Raw genomic sequence first — 19,622 nt, 5'->3', positions numbered from 1 at the left:
TTAGAAAGAGTACTACAGATGCAGTATTTACTTCGAGAACGCTAACAGAGAAGTACAGAGAAGGTCAGACGGAGCTGCATTGTGCTTTTGTAGACCAAGAAAAAGCATACAACAGGGTACAAAGAGAGGAACTCTGATATTGTATGAGGAAGTATGTTAGACTGGTGCAGGACATATATGCTAGCTGTGAGACATTGGTGGTGTGCAGTAGGTGTAACAGAGAAGTTCGAGGTGGATGTGAGAGTTCATCAGGGATTAGCTCTGAGACCCTTCTTGTTTGCAGTGGTGATAGACAGGCTGACAGGTGAGGTTAGACAGGAATTTCCATGGACCATGATGTTTGTAGACAGTGTGATCTGTAGTGAGAGCAGGAAACAAGTTGAAGAACACTTTGAGAGGTGGAGGTACGCTCTGGAGGGAGCGTAATGAATTTTGGTCGCAGTAAGACAGAATATATGTGTGAATGAAAGTAATCCAGGTAGAACGGTGAGGCTACAGGGAGTGGAGTTCGAGAAGTTGGAGGATTTCAAGTACTTGGGGTCAACAGTCCAGAGCAACGGAGCATGTGGAAAAGAGGTGAAGAGATATGTCCAAGCAGGTTGGAATGGGTGGAGGAAAGTGTCGGGGGTACTATGCAATAGAAGACTATCAGCCAGAATGAAAGGAAAGGTGTACAAGACAGTGGCGAGACCAGCAATGCTGACCAGCAAGGCCTAGAAATGGTGACATTAATGAAAAGACAGGAGGAAGAGCTGGAGGTCGCAGAGTCTTTGGGAGTGATGAGGATGGATAGGATCAGCAAACAGTCCATCAGAGGGACAGCACATGCTTGATTTTTTTGAGAGGTCAGTGAAGCCAGACTGAGTTGGTTGGGTGGGGGTTCCAAGGGGGTGTTCATGGATCCTGAGCAGCTTCATCACTTTTTTGGTTTGGTTTCTGTGCATATGTGTATAGTGGATAGGGACAGGATCAGGAATGAGACGATCAGAGGGACAGCACATATTAAGATGGAGACATGATCAGAGAAGCCAGACTGAGATGGTTGGGTCATGCACAGAGAAGGGATCATGAATATAATGGTGGACGGATGCTTGAATTGGAGCTGCTGGGCAGGAGGTCTAGAGGAAGATCAAAGAGAAGATTTATGGACGTAGTGACAGGATATGAAGGTAGTTGGTGTGAGAGAGGAGGATACAGAGAATAGGGTTAGATGTAGAAGGTTGATTCACTGTGGTGACCCCTAAAGGGAAAAGCAGAAAGGAATGGAATTATATATATATATATATATATATTGCTCAAAAAAATAAAGGGAACACTTGAACAACACAATGTAACTCCAAGTCAATCACACTTCTGTGAAATCATAGTGTCCACTCAGGAAGCGACACAGATTCATTTTGACTTGTTTTAAGGACATTACATCAAAGTTGGATCAGCCTGGAGTTTGATTTTACACTTTAATTTTGAGTGTGATTCCTAATCAGACCTCCATGGGTTGATACAATTGATTTCCATTGATCATTTTTGTGTGATTTTGTTGTCAGCATATTCAACTGTGTAAAGAGCAAAGTATTTCATAAGAATATTTCATTCATTTAGATCTAGGATGTGTGTTTTTAAATGTTCCCTTTATCTTTTTGAGCAGTGTATATAGTTTAATTCAGTTTGATTCCCAGCTCCTCCTGTCTGCATATCAAGGTGTCTTTGAGCAAGACACCGTCTCCCCTAAGCCACTCTTGACGGTCTGCTGAACACCTTGCATGGCATCTCTGCCGCTGTCAGTGTATGAATGTGTGTGTGACGGGGTGGATGCAACGCCTTTTGAAAACTGCAAGGTGAGAAAGTGGTATGTATGACCATTTCCAGTTTACATGGAAGTGCAACATCTCAAAACTGGAGACATAATAGAGAATGTCTCAGCTCTGATACAATTCTTCTAGACCAGGGGTGTCAAACCCAAATACACAGTGGGCCAAAATTCAAAACTGGGACAAAGTCACGGGCCAACATTGATATTTATTGAAAAAAAAATCTTCCTCCAGATATAGCAATGAACCTTTTCAAACAAGTTCTGCTTAAAAACCAAATGTGGAACAAGCATAGCTTATACCAGGGGTCGGCAACCCGTAACACCCAAAGAGCCATTTGGGTCTTTTCCTCAGAAAAGAAAACACTGGGAGCCGCAATTACTTTCTGACGTCTTTCTGACCACTGTATATATTGCTTTTTATTACCTTTACACTTTGTATAAACAAGTGTGTAGTGTGTTGCTTCTGAAATTCACAAAGTATTACAGAGAAAATAAAATTTTATTTAAGTCATGAACTCATTTTGAGCTTTGGGCTTTCAGAGCGTGTAGCGGCGCCTTGACCTGAATTTTAAAAATAAATCGGGAAAAAAATCACTGTGTCAGTAAACAATAAAAAATAAATATTTGCAAAATATCTTCTTAAATATTTATTTTACCTGGTTTATGGGAATTCTGCTCCTGAACTTCTGCGCACAGCATCTGCAAATCCGGACTTTACCGGCTGGCGGGTCTACCGGCTTCCGCGAGTGTGACGTTTTTTTGAGCGGCGAAAAATAACAAATATAATTTTATTTAATATTTCAAGATCACAATAATCTTCCAACTTAGAACTAAAAGTTAAAAAAAAGGAATAAACACAAATGAAATATACTTCAATTAAATATTTATAATTTATTTTCCCAAGCCACTCGGAGCCGCAGTGTAAAGATGAAAGTGTCGCATGAAGCTCCGGAGCCGCGGGTTGCCGACCCCTGGCTTATACTATACAATATATAACTTAATATTGCACACATGCACAATCCTTTTTTCCGCCAAATTAGCAGGGTGCCAGTATAAGCATAAGGTCGCTGTGACTACTATAGACTATACCAGCGGGCCAGCTCCAATAGTCATTTGGTACAGCTTTGCGGGCCAAATATAATTAGTGCGTGCGAAATTCGGCCCGCGGGCCAGAGTTTGACGCCTATGTTCTAGACCAACCCTGTTTTCCCCACAGCCAAGCAGAATCAGGAGCCAGACAACTGTTTTTTTGTCAGCACTTTTTAATCATTACTCAGAGGCACAAAATATAACTTTATAAATTAACAGGGCTAGTGTCTCTATGTGCTCCAAACCGGTGACTTCCTGTATACAGCCTGCGAGGGTCTTTTCTTCCATCATACTTCTGAGTGAGATGTGCTTTGTTTCCCAAGCTGAGCCTTAGTGACACCTTGAGGTAGATAACGTTCTCCTGTTGCCTCGAACAGAGCTGTCACACACACACTTGGACAAACCTATTGATCTCTGTTTCTATTTAGCATCGACCCTTCAAAGTTTCATTGATATTTTGTGCAGAGCAAAATGCTATTCTACGGAAGCCAAATGTATTCACTTGAATAAAAGAGTTTCAAAGTACAAGAAAAAAGTGGAATAATTAAAAAAAAAAAAAAACTTTTTTGTTTTGGGAACATGTATCATGATTTTTTTTCCTGCAATTTTTTTTTCCACAAGAACCGTCAATTTAGGGATTTACAAAATTCATGAAAACAGTTGATTTTATTATGTTCTATTCATGCTAGACAATATCAACCATTTAAAAAAAAAAACTAAAAGGTGAATGCATTAAGCTTCCATAGTCTCAAGTTCAATTAAGACCCCCCCCAATAAAACACTTTAATAACTTACGACGTCAACTGACTTAAAAAGTCTTAAAACTAGAAAATTGCTAATGTATTCTTTCTCTTTGGTGACGAAAGTATCAGACCTGACGCAGGTATGCCAACTAATCCTTTAGACCTGGGTGGCTCCAGTCTCAGTCCGGGGGGATGCCACTGTGCCCTTCAGTCGCGCAGAAACAAAAGGGTGAAAATCGTAAAACGGAGAAACGGAGCAGCTGTCTCTGCCCTCCCTCCGGTACGAATCAAATGAACACTTAAAAGAAACAGAAGTTCAGCTTGGATGTGACGAAACACGACAGGAACTAGTTACACAGGCAAACATCAACAAACTGAAACACAACACGACCGTATATAGATGCTGCACAACTAACGAGCACGCCTTTACATTTTGCAGGAAAAACAACGTACTGCTTTACAAAACACTGCATGGCTAATTTGAAAAAGAAACTGTGGAGGTTCCCATGAAGGAAGGATTTTTTTTCCTTCTCATCTCAGGCACAAAAAGATGGTCTCAAATATGCCTGCCGGAATTTCCTGAATCTCGGAGCAAAAAGGATTGTTCGAAGATTGCTATTAAAACACCTTCGCTTTTTCATTTCGGAGGGACTGCAGAAGACAAAAGCTCCGGTGTCGCTACACGACACATCCAGTTTCTTTTAGAGACATTTGGCACTTTCTCCTCCTATGCTTGATCTGTGCAATTTATCTAATCTGCAACTGAAAGCCTAAAGACTTTTAAGATAAGGATAGATAAGATAAGGTAAAATATCATAAAAACATCTCGGCTGATTCTTCTCTGCAACTTTGCGAGTCTCTCCGCGGAATCTTTGCCATTTAGTGTACAAATGCGTCAACAACCCAGAAAAAAAAGTGTCACCGCAGTGCTAGAGTAGGTTTGAGTGCACGATGGGTGAGGTGCCGAAAGACCGGTAGTGCAAGGTTAACAGTGCTTCAACTACTTGGGTGTAGTGTGCCATCCTCTCCTCCCATCAAGTCCATGACTTTCATGAAAAAAAAAAATCACGAATCCGTTTTTCCAAGAACTGTAACTTGACTGATGCCGACAAACTCTCACGGCAAATTGTAGAAGCAGAAGAGCAGATTCATGCAATCGTTTCCCTAATGCACGCTGTCAAACAGCCCACGGTCTCAAAATAGCTAGCATTTCCGACTTGGCACTACGTCAGACACCAGAAATACATCAATATTTTATATTGAGCTTGATTATTAACTGATACCCTAGTCTAGCCTGTTTGAAGCTGGGGCAATGACGCACGGCAGATCTGCAAGAACCCAACCCCACACTTGATAGAAGGTGATCCAAAGCTCCTGCACCTTTTGGGCTTCCTCTTCATTGAACCACTGACCAGACTTCAGGAAGAATACATTTCAAGATATACATGAGCTAACAGCCTTGCACAATGCTCTAATGACGCTGTTGCGTACTGAACACTAATACAGAAGCTCTGAAGTTACTTTAGGTGAACTAGGTTTTCATTTGTGACCTTTCAAGCTGCAGAGCTGATCTTTGACTTGTCCGAATCTGAATCCATCCCGCCTGTTGACCTTAGGTCTGGCAAAAAAGTCTCTGGGCCTCAGAAAGAAAACGCCGGAAAGACGATGCGGTGCATAACGACAGCCCGGGCCTTTGCTTTACGCAGCGAGTGCCAACAAACTTTGACGACATGGACACAAGAGGGAAAAAGTATGTTGAAATGTAACATAATGACATAAATGAAAAATATAAAGTGTCTCTATGCTCTAGCTTCTTTTTGCAAAGGTACTGTAGCCAAGCCTGAACACACACTGTGCTCTCTCCCTCGCTCACTTGGCCTCCTTCAGTGCCTTCTAGCCAAGGTCCCTGTCAATCACAAGTGGTCCCGCCTTCCAACAGTCCCTGCCCTCAATTTGAAAAATAAACCCAAAATAGGCGTCTTCCCCTAAAAATGCCCGCTGACGATAGCCCGTGGCGATAGCCCACGTGTGCAGGGTTAAGTGTGAGTTCTTTTTTTTTGTCTTTTAGGAGTAGATGGTGATAACTTCACGGCCGCCTCCACGGACCAGAAGGACCCGATTCAGACCCTCCAGGAGAACCTCCAGGAACTCCATATCTGAGAGGCAGTCAAGATTAAAAACATGCGATCTGGGTTACAACATTGTGATCGGACCTTTGACCTTCAATGCTAAATACATCTAAAAATAATGTGCTTTTAAGGAGGTATTGAAATTCTTTTTACAATCTATTTTCATATTTAGCAATTCTTTCGGGTTAAAAATCGGCCACAAGTTCGATATAAATTGTTGATGATCCGAAAATAATCAGAACATTAATTGGATCAAAATAAGTATCTGGAAATAACAAAGAGATCCCTCAATATAATTAGAAAATTAGATGAAAATGACTAAACATTACTTAACTGCTGGAATGAAATTACCACAGAATTGAGAGAAACTTTTAACTATATAACTTGGATGTTAGCAAACAAATAGATTTCCATGCAAAGCATGATGTGAGCTGTATTTCTAATTTTTCAGTCATAGTACACATGGAGGATACAGTTTTCATCTCCGCCCCTGTTTTTAGGGGGTCCAGGCATGTTGAGCAGAACCAGGTGAGCTCCCTGTGACTTGTTGACCACCACCTCGTTCAGCTTGATGGCGGTATGCATCCGCCGAACGTTGGACTGGTTCCTGGTTGGACAGGAGGCTCAGACTAAGAAGGGGGCCACAGCCGAAGACAGTGGATTGAACTAAATCCCATGAAGGTTCTCAGGTGTGAATGAGGCCGCTGAGAGTTGGGTGACATCTTATAAGACTCTTTTTCTGCATCAATTTCCTGCATCATTTCGTCTTGACTCTGATTTAGCACACTTCGCATGTTTGTATTTGTCGGCCTCAGACAACCAAGAGAAATCCAGGGCAAATGCTTTGAATTCCAAAGAAAGAGGCAGCATTTCATGACTCGAGATGCTGGTGATGTTACACCACCAACATAATGTAAGCTCAATATTAAACTTATAATTTTTATATATGTACACACACACACACATACACACACACACACACAGATTTTTCTCCCAAAGCCAATGGGGCAGTTGTCCATTTGCATCCATTTCAGCAGCTTGTGATCCTTGTTCTACACATCTGTCAAAATGATGCCTCTTTCTATTCCTTAGATGATGAAGAGTGAGGAGGCAAGAAAGCACAAGCACAGCGAGGTGGTTAGAAAGATTCTAGTCACAAAATTCTGCTCTCCAGTCTACCAAAGATATAGAAAAAAAATGCACATATTCAGATTGTCACCAAACTATGTTCACTTTATATTCTCTCTTTTGGCATTATCTTGCTGTTTGGGATATAGCGGCATAGTAGTGAGTGAAATACTGCAAGGTATTTAGCCGCTCTGGTTAGTATGCTAGTGGAAAGATTAGAAAGATGTAAAGTCCTTCTTCCATGCTAAAATTGTTGTAAAAATCAGAAGAAATAAAGCTACAACTAATTATTTTGTCATAAAATATAAGTTGTGTTCAATTTTATTGTATTTTAGTTGATGATGAAATATCAATCGAACTGGATAGTTGAAGGCATTTGAAATCAGTTAATTTAAACAAAATGACTGAAAGGGAACAAGGATAGAAAATGTTTTAGTTCTGCCTCCACTAGTACTAAAATGGTCAAAAGTGCCAGCACTTAATTTGCAAATGACCTGACTACGATTTTGGTAAAAATTATGATTTTGTTATCGTCAAGCAGGTTAAACGTGGTATTATTACAGTCTATAAAAATCGTCTTTACAGGAAATCATTCTTTCTTTTAACAGTTTTTGTTATATACTTAAAAGTAGCACAATATCACTATCAGCTGCTGTCAGCCTTATTAGTGAAATGGTTGCTGTTTACTATAAACTTGTAAGTTTGAGAACACAAACTACATTCATATATTCAGCAGGGTCTGTACAGGCAATACTGACAGTGTATTTAACAGTCTAATCTTGAATTTTGTAGGGAAAACATCAATATTATACATTATTATATATACTGATGCCTGTGAGAGGTCAGTGTATGCTAACCGATATATTTGTCTGGCTTAGTTTTACACTAGTTGATTACATGTAGATGGAAAGCAAAATATTGCTGATGGATACCAACAGTTTTTAGGCTCAATGCATGCAAATGATGTTTGGTCATGAAGATGATGCACATTAACAGAAGAACATGTGGACATAAAGCTGGTACAAACATGCTGTCTACAGCAAAGAGAATGCAACTTACAGACTCTCCCACTCTCTAGAAGGAGGAAAAAATGGGACAGAACAACAGAAACAGACTTAGATGCTTCTAAATCACCGCTCGCCATCACACCGCATGCTTCCAACTGTCCAAAATGCAATACTTAGGCTAAATCGAGCCTCGTCATTTGGTTGGGGTCGCATTTGAGCTCTTCTATTAAATGAGGCTTCCAGAAATCAACGCCAGTGGAAATGCACTGTATCACCTTGGGACACACCTGAGAGGCAGCACACACTGGTAGTGTGGACAGAACGGGGTGAGATGGTATTGGTCAAGCAGCCCTGCGTCCACACAAGTGTTTTTTTTTTTTTTCCAGATAAAACAAACAACCTAACAAAATAAAGGTAGGTGCTAGGCTAATAGGAAGGGTTGTACTGCTAAACCCATCCGAAACTGCACAAATTACAGTATATAACATACTTGAATCTATCTATTTATTATTATGCGATATACAACAATTAATTTTCTTGATGTCTACATTGAATTACTTTACTGATAATAACTTTGTCTTATTCATGTTCATTCTGCTGTCAGATACTACCCATCCAGCCGCTACTCTAATAATGTCCCATGATGCAGAGTAATCCCATAACACACAACAGTGGGGATTGATATCGCTGGCAGCTTTAGTGATAGTCGAAGACATATTACTTTAATTGGTCCACACGTGCTGTCTGGGAGTCTTTTTATTCGGAATGCCAAAAATCCACAAGGGGTTGTTTATGAATCCATCACTTAAATGCAATAGCTCTTTTGATACCTACATGTTAAAATTTTGTTATCACTCTATTTACAGGAATGACACATGAATGACAACTTGCACACTCCCAAAAATTACGCTGTGAACCCACTGCATGTTTCACAGAATTGTAGACTGAGTCTGAGTCACCAGGTCAATAAGGTACCCATCCAATGCTTTGGGGTCACGACTTTTAAACAATGCAATCTAAAAGCACCATGGTGCTTTATTAAATTTGATAACCGGGAGCATTGATGGTGGCTGCAAAAATATTAAATAAAAAAAAATACAAATAATTTAATTAAAAATACTCTCCTCCTTGAGTCAGCAGCATGCAAATCATAATGTGGGATAAAAGTCCATCTTCTATTTATAATGCTGGTTAAAAGAAGGACTGGGATGAAAAAACACACTCGGTGGACATGGACAAAAAACACGTAGACGGTGTGAAGGTGGTCTGAGAGGCATGGGGCCAAGACTGGAATGGCTGAGAGTATACACACACGTGCCTGCACGACAAAGTCAAAATGCACACACCATGCAAACTCTTGTCCCATTTTGCCCTGTCACACCAGGATACAATGCCCTGGATACAACTACACATGCGATCCAGCACTGAGCCTTTAGCACCATCCTGAGGTACATGAAGTCTTTTTGATTCTTAGGCTGTGCACTTTAACTGAGTTGAATGGTTCAAAATGGTGTAAACATCTCTCACTAGGAAGAAACAAATCATATTCCAAGACTCATGACACTAGGAGTGTCTTACAGCTGCACAAAAACACATCTTCCCTTTGATAAAACTACATTTTAAACCTGCAGTCAGCTACAACTGTTGCCATTTGTGGAATTGTGGAGGTGACTTACGGTTTCATGTTGAAGAGGTCGCGCACACCCACATTGGCGTTGCACTCGCGGGTACGATTGCGCTCAGTAAAAAGCTTGTCCTTGGTCCAAGTCATGTGAACCCGCTCGGGTCCAGTTTCTGCCTTGTCGTTTATTGCGGCATGAGATGCCGTGTTCCTATCATGGATGAGCTGGGCCTGGAAGGCAGGGACAGACAAGAGATGAGTGAAGAAGTCTAAGAGGGGAAGGTGGTCATCAGAACCAACACGTTTTAAGTGGCAAAAGGGCATTCAATTCCAGAGAACAACTGAAATAAAGTACAGCACAAAAAGAAAAATAAATAAACCACAGCTGCTACAGGTCATGTGAATGCTATAAATAAAAGGGGAATAAAAAAACTTCAAAAATCAAGACATAGACGTCACAAAACTGATCACAAGCACCACGAGATGAGGGTGTGTGGGCCGACTGGCAGCGGCTAATCGAGGAGCAGATAGTAGGGGGCTTGGTGCACTAGAAACACTAAAGCGTATGCTGGGCTACTTTAACAGTTAATTAATTAATCTGATATGTGAACCTTTAACGTATGTGAATTGTAAAAACGGGGTTGTTCAAATTACGTGATATCGGAAGACTTGTATTCTCCATGCAGTGACCTTTCAAGTATGGCCGAAAACCACGATGAAATAAGGTGATGCAACCAGTAGGGATACAAATGAAATTCATTGAAAAATATAACTCGCCACTCTTGCAACTTTTGCTAGTTTGCTTGTAAATCTTTAGTCCTGAAACTAAGACAGGTGTCTTGACATCTATCAAGAGGGACAGATGGATATAATTTGGTGAGAATGCAATAATTTTAATTATACTATATAATTATATATTATATACACATCTTTTAAACTGATAATCAATAATATGGGAAATCTTTCTATATATCCAGGAACCAAATGACTCACAGACTGATGGCTTGGCAGTTGGGGTAGATTACTGATGCATGTTGTTAATTGCTAAATTTGTGATTTAATGCCAAGCGCTTCCTCATTTTCTACTGGTCAATTGTGATGAGGCTTTTTTAGTTTGATGGTCAGCTGTATACTTCTCCAGGAAAATCAGGCATTTACTGGGTGAAGTTCAAGTGGAGTTCTGAAAAAATAGTGGTTTACAGAAACTCTGAATATGAGAACAGCAGATTAATCAAAACAGAAAGGTGCATTTTTTAAACTAGATATATTTAAAGATGAAGGCGCTGGTGGTGTATAAATAGATATGAGACCTGTTTAACTCATTTTATTAGCGCAACCGTATGATCTCCTAGTTCCCGTCCCTGCATCTGATCTGGTCGGTACAAAGTCCCCCACTGTTATATAATCACAGACGCAGACAAAAGATAAGATTAAGTGATTCCAGCGTAATTTGTTATTATGGAGATTTTGAAGAGTAGATCTGAAGGAACGGTGGGTTCAGACTGGGTGACAGAGATAACCAAGCTTGAAGGTGAGCCAACACTAATCACATTAAAAAGGCTTTTCTGCAGAAAAAACTGCATTTTAAAGTTAACAGGTTAAGTTGATTTATTGCATAACATCTGACAGTGAAGGCTGATACAGCAGACTCACACAGATGAAACATAAACTGGGATGGAAAATTAAATTCTGGTTTTGCTTTAAGCTTATCAAATATGAGCAGGTATTATTTGTTTCTAGTTGTGTGTGCAATTTTGTGGAGGGTAGGGATAACTGGGTGGCGGTGAGCGTTCAGATGAAATGGACAGTACTGTTGAGTCAGAAGGGGGGTGGAGATTATTTCAAAGTTGGAAACGGTGGCCACTTGAAAGCTGGGCTGAGCATGGAACATTTTGAATGAGTCAGAGGATTTGAAAAGGAAGAGTTTTAGGAGTTTTATCCACTGAAGATCTCAGATTAGGCTTCTCAGGATTAGCACTCCAATTCAGCAGCTTAATCTGTGCTCTGTCAGACACACTCGGTCAAGATCTACTTCAGATCAGCTATACTTTGACAGGACACTTACTGATACAATGTTTTTAGCATCAGGGCACAGTTTTCATTTTCTGAGACAATACTGTCCGCTCTTTCATCTACTGGTCCTAAGGGAGTGCGGCAAAGGCAGGTGGAGAGAGTGGGGTGGCTGGGCCGCAGACTTGGGGTGTGATGGGGTGTGTATTCACAAAGTAGCTCTCAGTATGTACAATAGCCTTCTAACTGACAGATCTGGGCTTCAAATGAAAAAGAGCCTATAAAGAACTAGACATTCTCTCCGAGCTTTGTAACCATGTTAAAAAGTCAATAATATTAATACAAATACTACTACTACAACGACTACTGCGACTACTACTACTACTACTAATGAAAATAATAAATCAAGCCTCTTTATTCCACTGCTATCCTATATGGTAGTATTACGCCTCCTGTATTACATTCAGTATAATTTTTTGGTAGCAGAAATAGTTTAGCAGGGTGCAAAAAGCGTTTATATGATGAGTAATATTGCAAACATCCTGAGGAGCATTTTACTTGTGGTTCCTCTCCAATTCACAAAACATTCATTCAATTATGATATAGTACTGTCATTTCTCTTACGTGCATGTCTGATACAAAAGGATGCCCTTATTAGATATTGAAGTGGAGTGAAAACAGGTATTCTGACTCCAGAACCTCTGTTATCTCAATGAAAAGTATGATTAGTTGCCAGAGATCGAGCTTTGTGGAGACACGCCTGTGATTCTGGGGGGTGAGGGACAGTGGGGTCATACGATGGACTACCTCGTCCTCCTGAGTGTCCTCGATGGGAGAGGACTGCCGGCTGAGGCTGGCGCTTTGGCCAGCTTCCTGGTTCTTCCTCCTGATTGAATTACGTGACTCGTCTGTGATACTCTGAATCTGTGCACAATGGCGCAGCCCAGAGAGGCGATGGCAGGTAAACAAGGCAAAGGGGCCATTTGTCATTTAGGATGACTATGTTTAGAATGGACTGTTTTTTATTATGAAAACAAACTCCAAACCTTATTTTATATAATCAACTTGTATTATATTTAATAAGATATATATATATTAAGCTATAGATCAGTGGGGGTGATGGATATGAGAGCAACTCTTCAGCAAAAAGCAAAATTAAAAAACAACATTCAGAAACAATAAAATACATTTTCATTGCTGAGTTAATGACCTAATCAAAGACATGCATTAGTGATAAGCTAAATGAAAACACTTCAAGATAGAAGCAAAAGCCACAAGGTTCTTTACCTCTCTTTCTCTCTCAGTTTTAGAGAGCTGCATCTGTTTCACCATCTGTGACCTCTGCTCCATGACCAGAGTCTTCTCGTAGGTGAAAGCCGAGATGTCGTTATCATGCTGCGGAGGGAAAGCGGAGTGAGGGGAATGGATGAGAGGGCAGTCACAGGGCAATGGCAAAGTCTGTGCTTGGAAGATTAATCTCTTAGCCAGGTAAAACATTTTGACCAACGTTATATATAAACTCCAGGACTAAAAACAAGACTTTTTAGATAACTGGAAAAGAAGCATATGTAGAAACCAAAGGATTTGAAAAAAATATCTCAGGGTAAATCGTAATTTCTCACCATCTCCACCACTTCCACCTCTGCATCCAATCGAAGGTGATAAAGGAACGTCTGGAGATCTTTCTTCATTTGAATGCTGTTGTCGTCCATCTGGGCCACTGTGAAGATGCGCATCTTGCATTTCCTCCATACCTGCAGAGGAGAAGAGGGAGAGTTCTTATGAAGGTTGAACATGAAAATATAAGGATTGGGAGGGGGTACAGATCAGCCGTTCTTGTCTTGATGAGCTCTACTCAAAAAAAATCATTTTTCTAGTTTCTAAAATCAAATGTTGGACCTTAACGATGATGTTTCTGCAGAGACACTATAATACTCACTCAATTTCAGTACTCAAAAGTATAATTTCTCCAAACATATCAATGACCTGACTCCCTCAGAGGGAAGGGATTTTTGACATGAAAGTTACACGAGAATGATACCAAAAGTTGAAGCTGCATTCCAGAAACACTAAGAATGGCCTTACCTTGGAATTTAGAGGATCTTGTGTGGGTTGATGAAGGTATATATTGACTAGAGGATGATTGTTAGAACGACTGAGTAACATTTGTCTCTCAACAGGCCAGGCAGTATTGGGAGTGATGACGTTTACAGTTTTTAAATTTAAAAAAATTTTTTTTTTTTACAAAGAACCTTTTCTTTTGCATTTTACACATGTGCCTGAAAAGTCATTCATTCATTTATTTATTCATTGATCATCTACACCGCTTATCCTGCAGTCAGGGCTGCTGGAGCCTATCTCATTTCTTACTGGGCAAGAGGTGGAGTACTCCCTGGACTGGTTGCTGGGTGATCACTGGGCCACATACAGAGGCATACAACCATTCACTCTCTCATTCACACATCTGGGCAATTTATGGCCTCCTGCTGGAATCTAACCATGGACCTATTTGCTGTGAGGTGGAAGCAGTAACCACAGCGCTACTGTAAATTTGTCTAAAGTATTCTGTGCTGTCTGTCACATTGTTGTATTTGCATTATACACTCTCTTAAACTCAATATAGCCAACAACTATGATAAGGAAGAGTAAGAAACAACCATGGAAGAAAGGAATGGGAATTTCAACAATGTTTAGATGCCCATTCCTTTCTTCCATTTTTAAATGATACCATGCATAAGAGCTGACCTTGTGTTGGCGCAGCAGGAAGGGCAGCAGCATAAGCATGCCTCCATCATGAACCACCCACCACACGTCAATGGTACCCTCACCCAGCCGGTCTGGGTTGGCAGGAAAGCTGTCCACATTCTTGGCCACCAGTAAGGCCAGATGGGCAGATGTTGTCTCCCGGACTGTCTCTGGATAGACAAAGGAGATGAGACATCGATTTTATTAGATTTTGTCAGAATTCCACCAAAAATACATGTGTGAATAGTCAACATATAATGGACTCTCCAAAAATTTCTCTGCAATTCTATCCCATTTGCAAATTCAGGCCTATTTCTAAATGTGTTGGGGGAATAAAAAAAAATCACGATTTCTTGATCTCTGGTATTAAGAAAGAACACAACAAAACAAACATCACAACACTGTTAAACAGGCTTTAACAGGTTTTTTAAGAAAACACCAGGCTGTTTCTCTTATGAGTGATGGATGGGACTCCGAAGCTTCCCCCATAATCCTTTGGGAAGAGAAATCACAGTCGTCGTCGTCCCCCCCCAAAAAAAAAAAAATCAATTCTTAGAGTACTGAAATCTATTTTGCAGTTACATGTAAGGAAACATTGTGTCGATTAGAATTTCAGACACTGATTTTGAAACTTCAAGGGGGCAAAAAACTTTCAGTCGGCAATGTAGTGTCTATCAAAAATATTTTCCTTCGCTCTTTACCTATGAAATTCCTCCATGACTGTGGGTCGTTAGACTGCTTCCAAGTTCCTGGCCAGCCCATCAGGACCGTGTTATGCTTCATGCCTCCCAGACCAGCAGACTGGATAAGATGAGAGACGCCGTCTCTGAGGTTGGATGACACGACAACGTGGCAGAAGCCCTTGGTGCGCTCTGCTGATATTGTAGACTTAATGTTCTGGAAAAAAAAGGATATCAAAAGTGAGCGATGGTATGTACTTACTGAGTGACTTTCATATTAATATATTCTACATAACTGTACATCCAGTAAACATGAAAGTCTGTATAATCTGAAATTCAGTGTCAGTATGTGATTGCTTTCATAGGAAGAGCAATTTACTGATTAAAAATGGTCTGATTAAAAGGTCAGAAGCAGATGGCTGAGGCTGCGTTTGCCAGTAGATGGCAGGGTTAACTATTCTGTGGAAGGCTTCTAGGCAATTTGAGAACATACAATGCCCCTCAATAGAAATGTATCTGTATATAAGATGTGGATTAAGTAAAATTACTCATCAACAGTTATCATTAAGATTTCTCAGCTTGGCTGAAAGGAACTCTTGTATGAGTATTGTCTTGAGTCTTGAGTCAGGGTATATAACAAGTGCGCTGTATAATGTGTTCAAGTTTGTGGATTTTACCAGACCTGCTCAGCCCTCTTTGCCTCAGTCTCTTTGGTGAGATAGGTTCCTTCAATCACATTGCCAACTATGGTCAGGCCTTTCCCTGCTTTCAGTTGAGAGGTGAATGTGAGCAGACGGGGATGTTTGACCGCTTGATCAGAGTCCAGGTTCAGGAGCACTAACAACTGGGGCCTGAATACAGCAAGATAACAGGCAAACACGTGTTAAATATCAACAGACTACAGTCTCTGTGGGTTTAAGAACACATCATGGTCTAAACCCAAATCCTTCAAGTTTTCAGAGGCTAGATATTTGTGGGTATTTTCCTGCAGAGCTTTACAGTCAACTGATGCAATGCTCCAATTAAAAAATATAATGGGGGCAGAAAATCAGATCAAATAAATCAAATATGTCTTTTTATTTGAACACAATTCATATTGCTCTGAGCTACATAGCTTGATATTTTTTAATATAGTCATAGATAGTACAATTTAAATCAAATTTATGAATAGCTGTGTATGTACTGCCCTCTATTTCTACAGTCTGAATTGAGTATTGGCCATCGATTATGGTATGTATGTCCTGTGCTCAGTCTTCAAATGACCAAAGCCACTACATTTACTATGACGAATGGCATGCAGGGATTCTTCATATAACTTATTTGAAAGAGATTCTTGAGGTGTAGAAAGTGATAAACTGAAGTGTGCAGAGGGTGGTTTAACTCAATTTCAGTTGTCATCTTCAAAAAATTAGAATAAGTTATAAAAGGGAGCCAGTGAACAAGGGTCGACATTTAACACCGCAGAAGCCTGTAACTACATGAAGTCCTTTTTCAGTGTAACATGTTGCATCAACCTTTCACAGTAGATGTGCATTACCTCCAATTCTTTGTATGTGGTGGCGCCTCCTCAAGGCGAATGAGAGCAAAGCGGGCTGCATTGAGGGAGAGCCCGCGGATGCCGTCACCCCATTCTTTCTCTGCCCTAATGAGGAATACAGAAATTGAAAAAAAAAATACAGAAGATTAAATATATATATTGCCCGTACAAGTGTCCAATAACTTCTCCCCATTTGTTTTTGTTAAACACATAATTTACCTATGCACATCCATATTTCTGCACATATTTGAAAAGTTCAGTATGAATATACTTTTACCCCATGTTTTGATAGAATATGCTGATTCATTCAAGATCCCTCCTACAATATTTTTCCTTTTGTAAGACTCGATAAATCAAAACACAAAAAGTCTATTCTCACCCTCTGTATTCAATGTATTTGTAGATGCAACTGGCAATGGCCATGGCAATGATTGCATAATACCAGGATGAAATGAACATTAGAGCAAGACACAAGCTCATTCCCAGGAAAGACAGAGCCCTGTGGGAGAAAACACACTCATGACTTGGGTCAAAGTCTGGACAAAACGTTTTCCGGTTCAGAATGAACAGCGGAGACCTTTGCAATTTTTTCATTGACACACATTTAATATTAGCATTCATCACAAGATTTAATCAATACCTAAGTATTACCCATTACCCACCAGTGGTAGTATTTGAAGCGCGGTCTCCAATTAGGTGTTCGCAGAAGTGTCTGAACTGCACAGGCCAAATTCACAAACAAGTAGCACATGAGGAAAAACCTGTCGGAAGAAAAAATGCATTGGGTGATGGGAGACTTTATCGGTTTATCTCCTTTCATTGAAAGAAGACATATGATAGAACTAAAGAAACAGATACATTGAGAGGATGGGAGCCACGGCATCCAGAGAGGCGATGAGGATCCCAATCTCACAGATTGCTGCAGTCAACAGCAAAGCCCATGTAGGTTCTCCATTAGCCTTCCCATGACCAAATACCTAGAACAGACAACGCAGACAAGTGTGATAGCTGAACTGAAGGATGTGTTTTGACAGTGTGCGGTGAGTGCAGTTTATACCTGTAAGAAAGGTACAATGCCGTCTCGTGCAATGGCCTGCAGGAGGCGAGGGGCCCCTGTCAAACTTTGCAAGCCCGCACCGCAGCAGGAGAAGAAGGAGCCGATCACGATAACCCAGGGTGAGGGCCAAGACAGCGTGCCAATAACTAGGTTCCCTTTCACAGAGTCACCAAACCTGTAGTGTAAAGAAAATCCTGGAATATTCATTTAAGTTACATACAGCTTAGGTATATTAAAATTATATTGTACCTGATGCTTTGCATTTGGTATTACGTATAATGTTTAGCTGTCCAGTCATTGTTCACCTTCACCTTAATAAAATATGTATATATATATATATATATATACAAAGGATCAGTAAAAACCTTCATAGTGAGTAAATATGTGTCCAACACAGGGAGTTGAGCTATATAGTGAAGTTACATCTTGAAATTGTTATGTCTGCTCAGGAGATGACACTATGAAAACCTGAAAACATTTCATGACGGCAATTTTGTCATGCGCTACGTGAGTAAATATTTGAATATGGATTTGTGCGAAAAGTCTTACTTGTCTCGAAGCAAAACACCATCAATGCAGGCACCAAATAGGACCACACAGGTAACGTCTGGGACAAAATGTTGAGAAAAACTAAAATGATACATGGGTTTCCTTTTTTTTTTTCGAAAGTATGAGAGAAATGGAATAAACTGTTGTCACTATGAGGTGGTATGTACACCACTGTACTAGCACTTTGCCATAGTCTAATCTTGTCATGTTCTTAAGGCCCCAAGTGCTCCTGCAAACAAACTATGAACCCATGAACGCAGCAAACCTGGCAAGAGAGGAGCAACTTTGTAATTTCACAAGCTTTGAAGCTAGTTGTTAGAAAGAAGGGCTATTGACTCAGCAGTGCATGTCATATGATGAGGGGTCGGAATATAATTTAAAAAATGTACAATTCCCTTTTTAACAGGAGCTAAAAATAGTTTGCAACTTCAGATTTTCAGTACGACAAAGAACTGTCAAAAACAGTTAAATAAAATACTTTTTTTCGATGTTGGAATCTTTCTGTTTTCTGAAAATGTTTTAAGGATACAGATGATAGAGGTGGTAGTGATAGCCAGGATGGTCCCAACTGGGATTGACTTTTGGGCATCACGCAAGTCACCTGACCGATTTGATCCCGCCATGATACCTGAAAGAGGAAACATTAACGAAATCTGAATTCTATAGACAAACAAAAATACAACCAGGACGCTGATATTGCAAATAGATTTTTTCACACCCTTACCAGTGACAGAGGGGAAGTAGATGCCGACTAGAAGTGTGAAGAAGGTGGCGATGTCATTGACTACATAAGGCATGTTCTTATCCTGGGCTGGGTCGCTTCCCCCAAGAGACGTGAGGTTCTTGGTCACCACCAGCATACCCAGAGGGCCATACTCAGACCACATGTTGTCTTGAGTGGAGTAGAGAGACACAGGACTTTATCATAGCATTCCACCTTGACAGGTACATATTTTGTTCGGCTAAACAATCATCAAAAAATCACCAAAAAAGCTGTGTATTGAAATTAAAAAGCAAAAAATCCTCTGCGTGTGTGTTAAAGACATTGATCACCATGATAATCCCACAAGTCTACAGCACTGATATTAAGTGACCATTCCAAAGAGTCTGTCGAGCTAATAAATGGTATTAAATGGGACTGAGCAGGAAGGACACCTACTAAGATCTGAGGGCTCAAGAGAACAGAGGGATACAAAGGAAAATCAAATTTTACTCAAAGACAGCAGAGAGACAAGTCATGGGTAGGTAAGGGGTTTGAACAGACTGTTGCAAGAATTATGACAGCAACAGTTGTTTGGAGAATTTAAGAAAAAACACAAAACCTGTATACGCATTCTTGTGATTTCAAAGGGCATTTAACGCATTCAGTATGACAGATAGGTAGATTTCAGTGAGACAAATACAAATCCCGCATGACTTTTTTTCCTGGTATGAAAATGTATAGAAGATATGTATTTCAGATTAAAAGCATGTGAACATAAAATGATTGATAACTTCATCCAAAAGTCTTCCCAGAA

The 19,622-nt window shown here is 40.2% G+C and overlaps 1 protein-coding gene across 8 annotated transcripts in view; it reads right to left on the bottom strand.

The window, feature by feature from the left end:
* Positions 1-3,054: 3,054 nt before the first annotated feature.
* slc12a7b (solute carrier family 12 member 7b) overlaps positions 3,055-19,622 on the bottom strand; it is a 58,009-nt gene continuing 41,441 nt past the window's right edge. For 3 of the 8 annotated variants that reach the window (XM_086160198.1, XM_086160200.1, XM_086160203.1), the window contains exons 9-26: positions 18,830-18,997; positions 18,635-18,733; positions 18,106-18,163; positions 17,557-17,731; positions 17,358-17,476; positions 17,162-17,260; positions 16,879-16,998; positions 16,500-16,604; positions 15,645-15,813; positions 14,984-15,179; positions 14,283-14,452; positions 13,160-13,291; positions 12,825-12,932; positions 12,345-12,461; positions 9,583-9,758; positions 7,959-7,973; positions 6,245-6,378; positions 3,055-5,798 (exon numbers count right to left, since the gene is read on the bottom strand). In XM_086160198.1, coding sequence (XP_086016324.1) covers positions 5,707-5,798; positions 6,245-6,378; positions 7,959-7,973; positions 9,583-9,758; positions 12,345-12,461; positions 12,825-12,932; positions 13,160-13,291; positions 14,283-14,452; positions 14,984-15,179; positions 15,645-15,813; positions 16,500-16,604; positions 16,879-16,998; positions 17,162-17,260; positions 17,358-17,476; positions 17,557-17,731; positions 18,106-18,163; positions 18,635-18,733; positions 18,830-18,997 — 2,252 coding nt within the window. In that variant the 3' untranslated portion in view covers positions 3,055-5,706. The remainder of the gene's footprint in view (positions 5,799-6,244; positions 6,379-7,958; positions 7,974-9,582; positions 9,759-12,344; positions 12,462-12,824; positions 12,933-13,159; positions 13,292-14,282; positions 14,453-14,983; positions 15,180-15,644; positions 15,814-16,499; positions 16,605-16,878; positions 16,999-17,161; positions 17,261-17,357; positions 17,477-17,556; positions 17,732-18,105; positions 18,164-18,634; positions 18,734-18,829; positions 18,998-19,622) is intronic. The other 5 variants (XM_086160201.1, XM_086160204.1, XM_086160202.1 and 2 more) reach the window with 3 other exon arrangements.

This window comes from Fistularia commersonii, chromosome 15, assembly GCF_037954325.1.
Source record: "Fistularia commersonii isolate RoL2024-O1a breed Wild chromosome 15, RoL_Fcom_v1.0, whole genome shotgun sequence".
Classification (NCBI taxonomy): Eukaryota; Metazoa; Chordata; class Actinopteri; order Syngnathiformes; family Fistulariidae; genus Fistularia; species Fistularia commersonii.
This window is presented reverse-complemented; position numbering and strand designations above follow the sequence as displayed.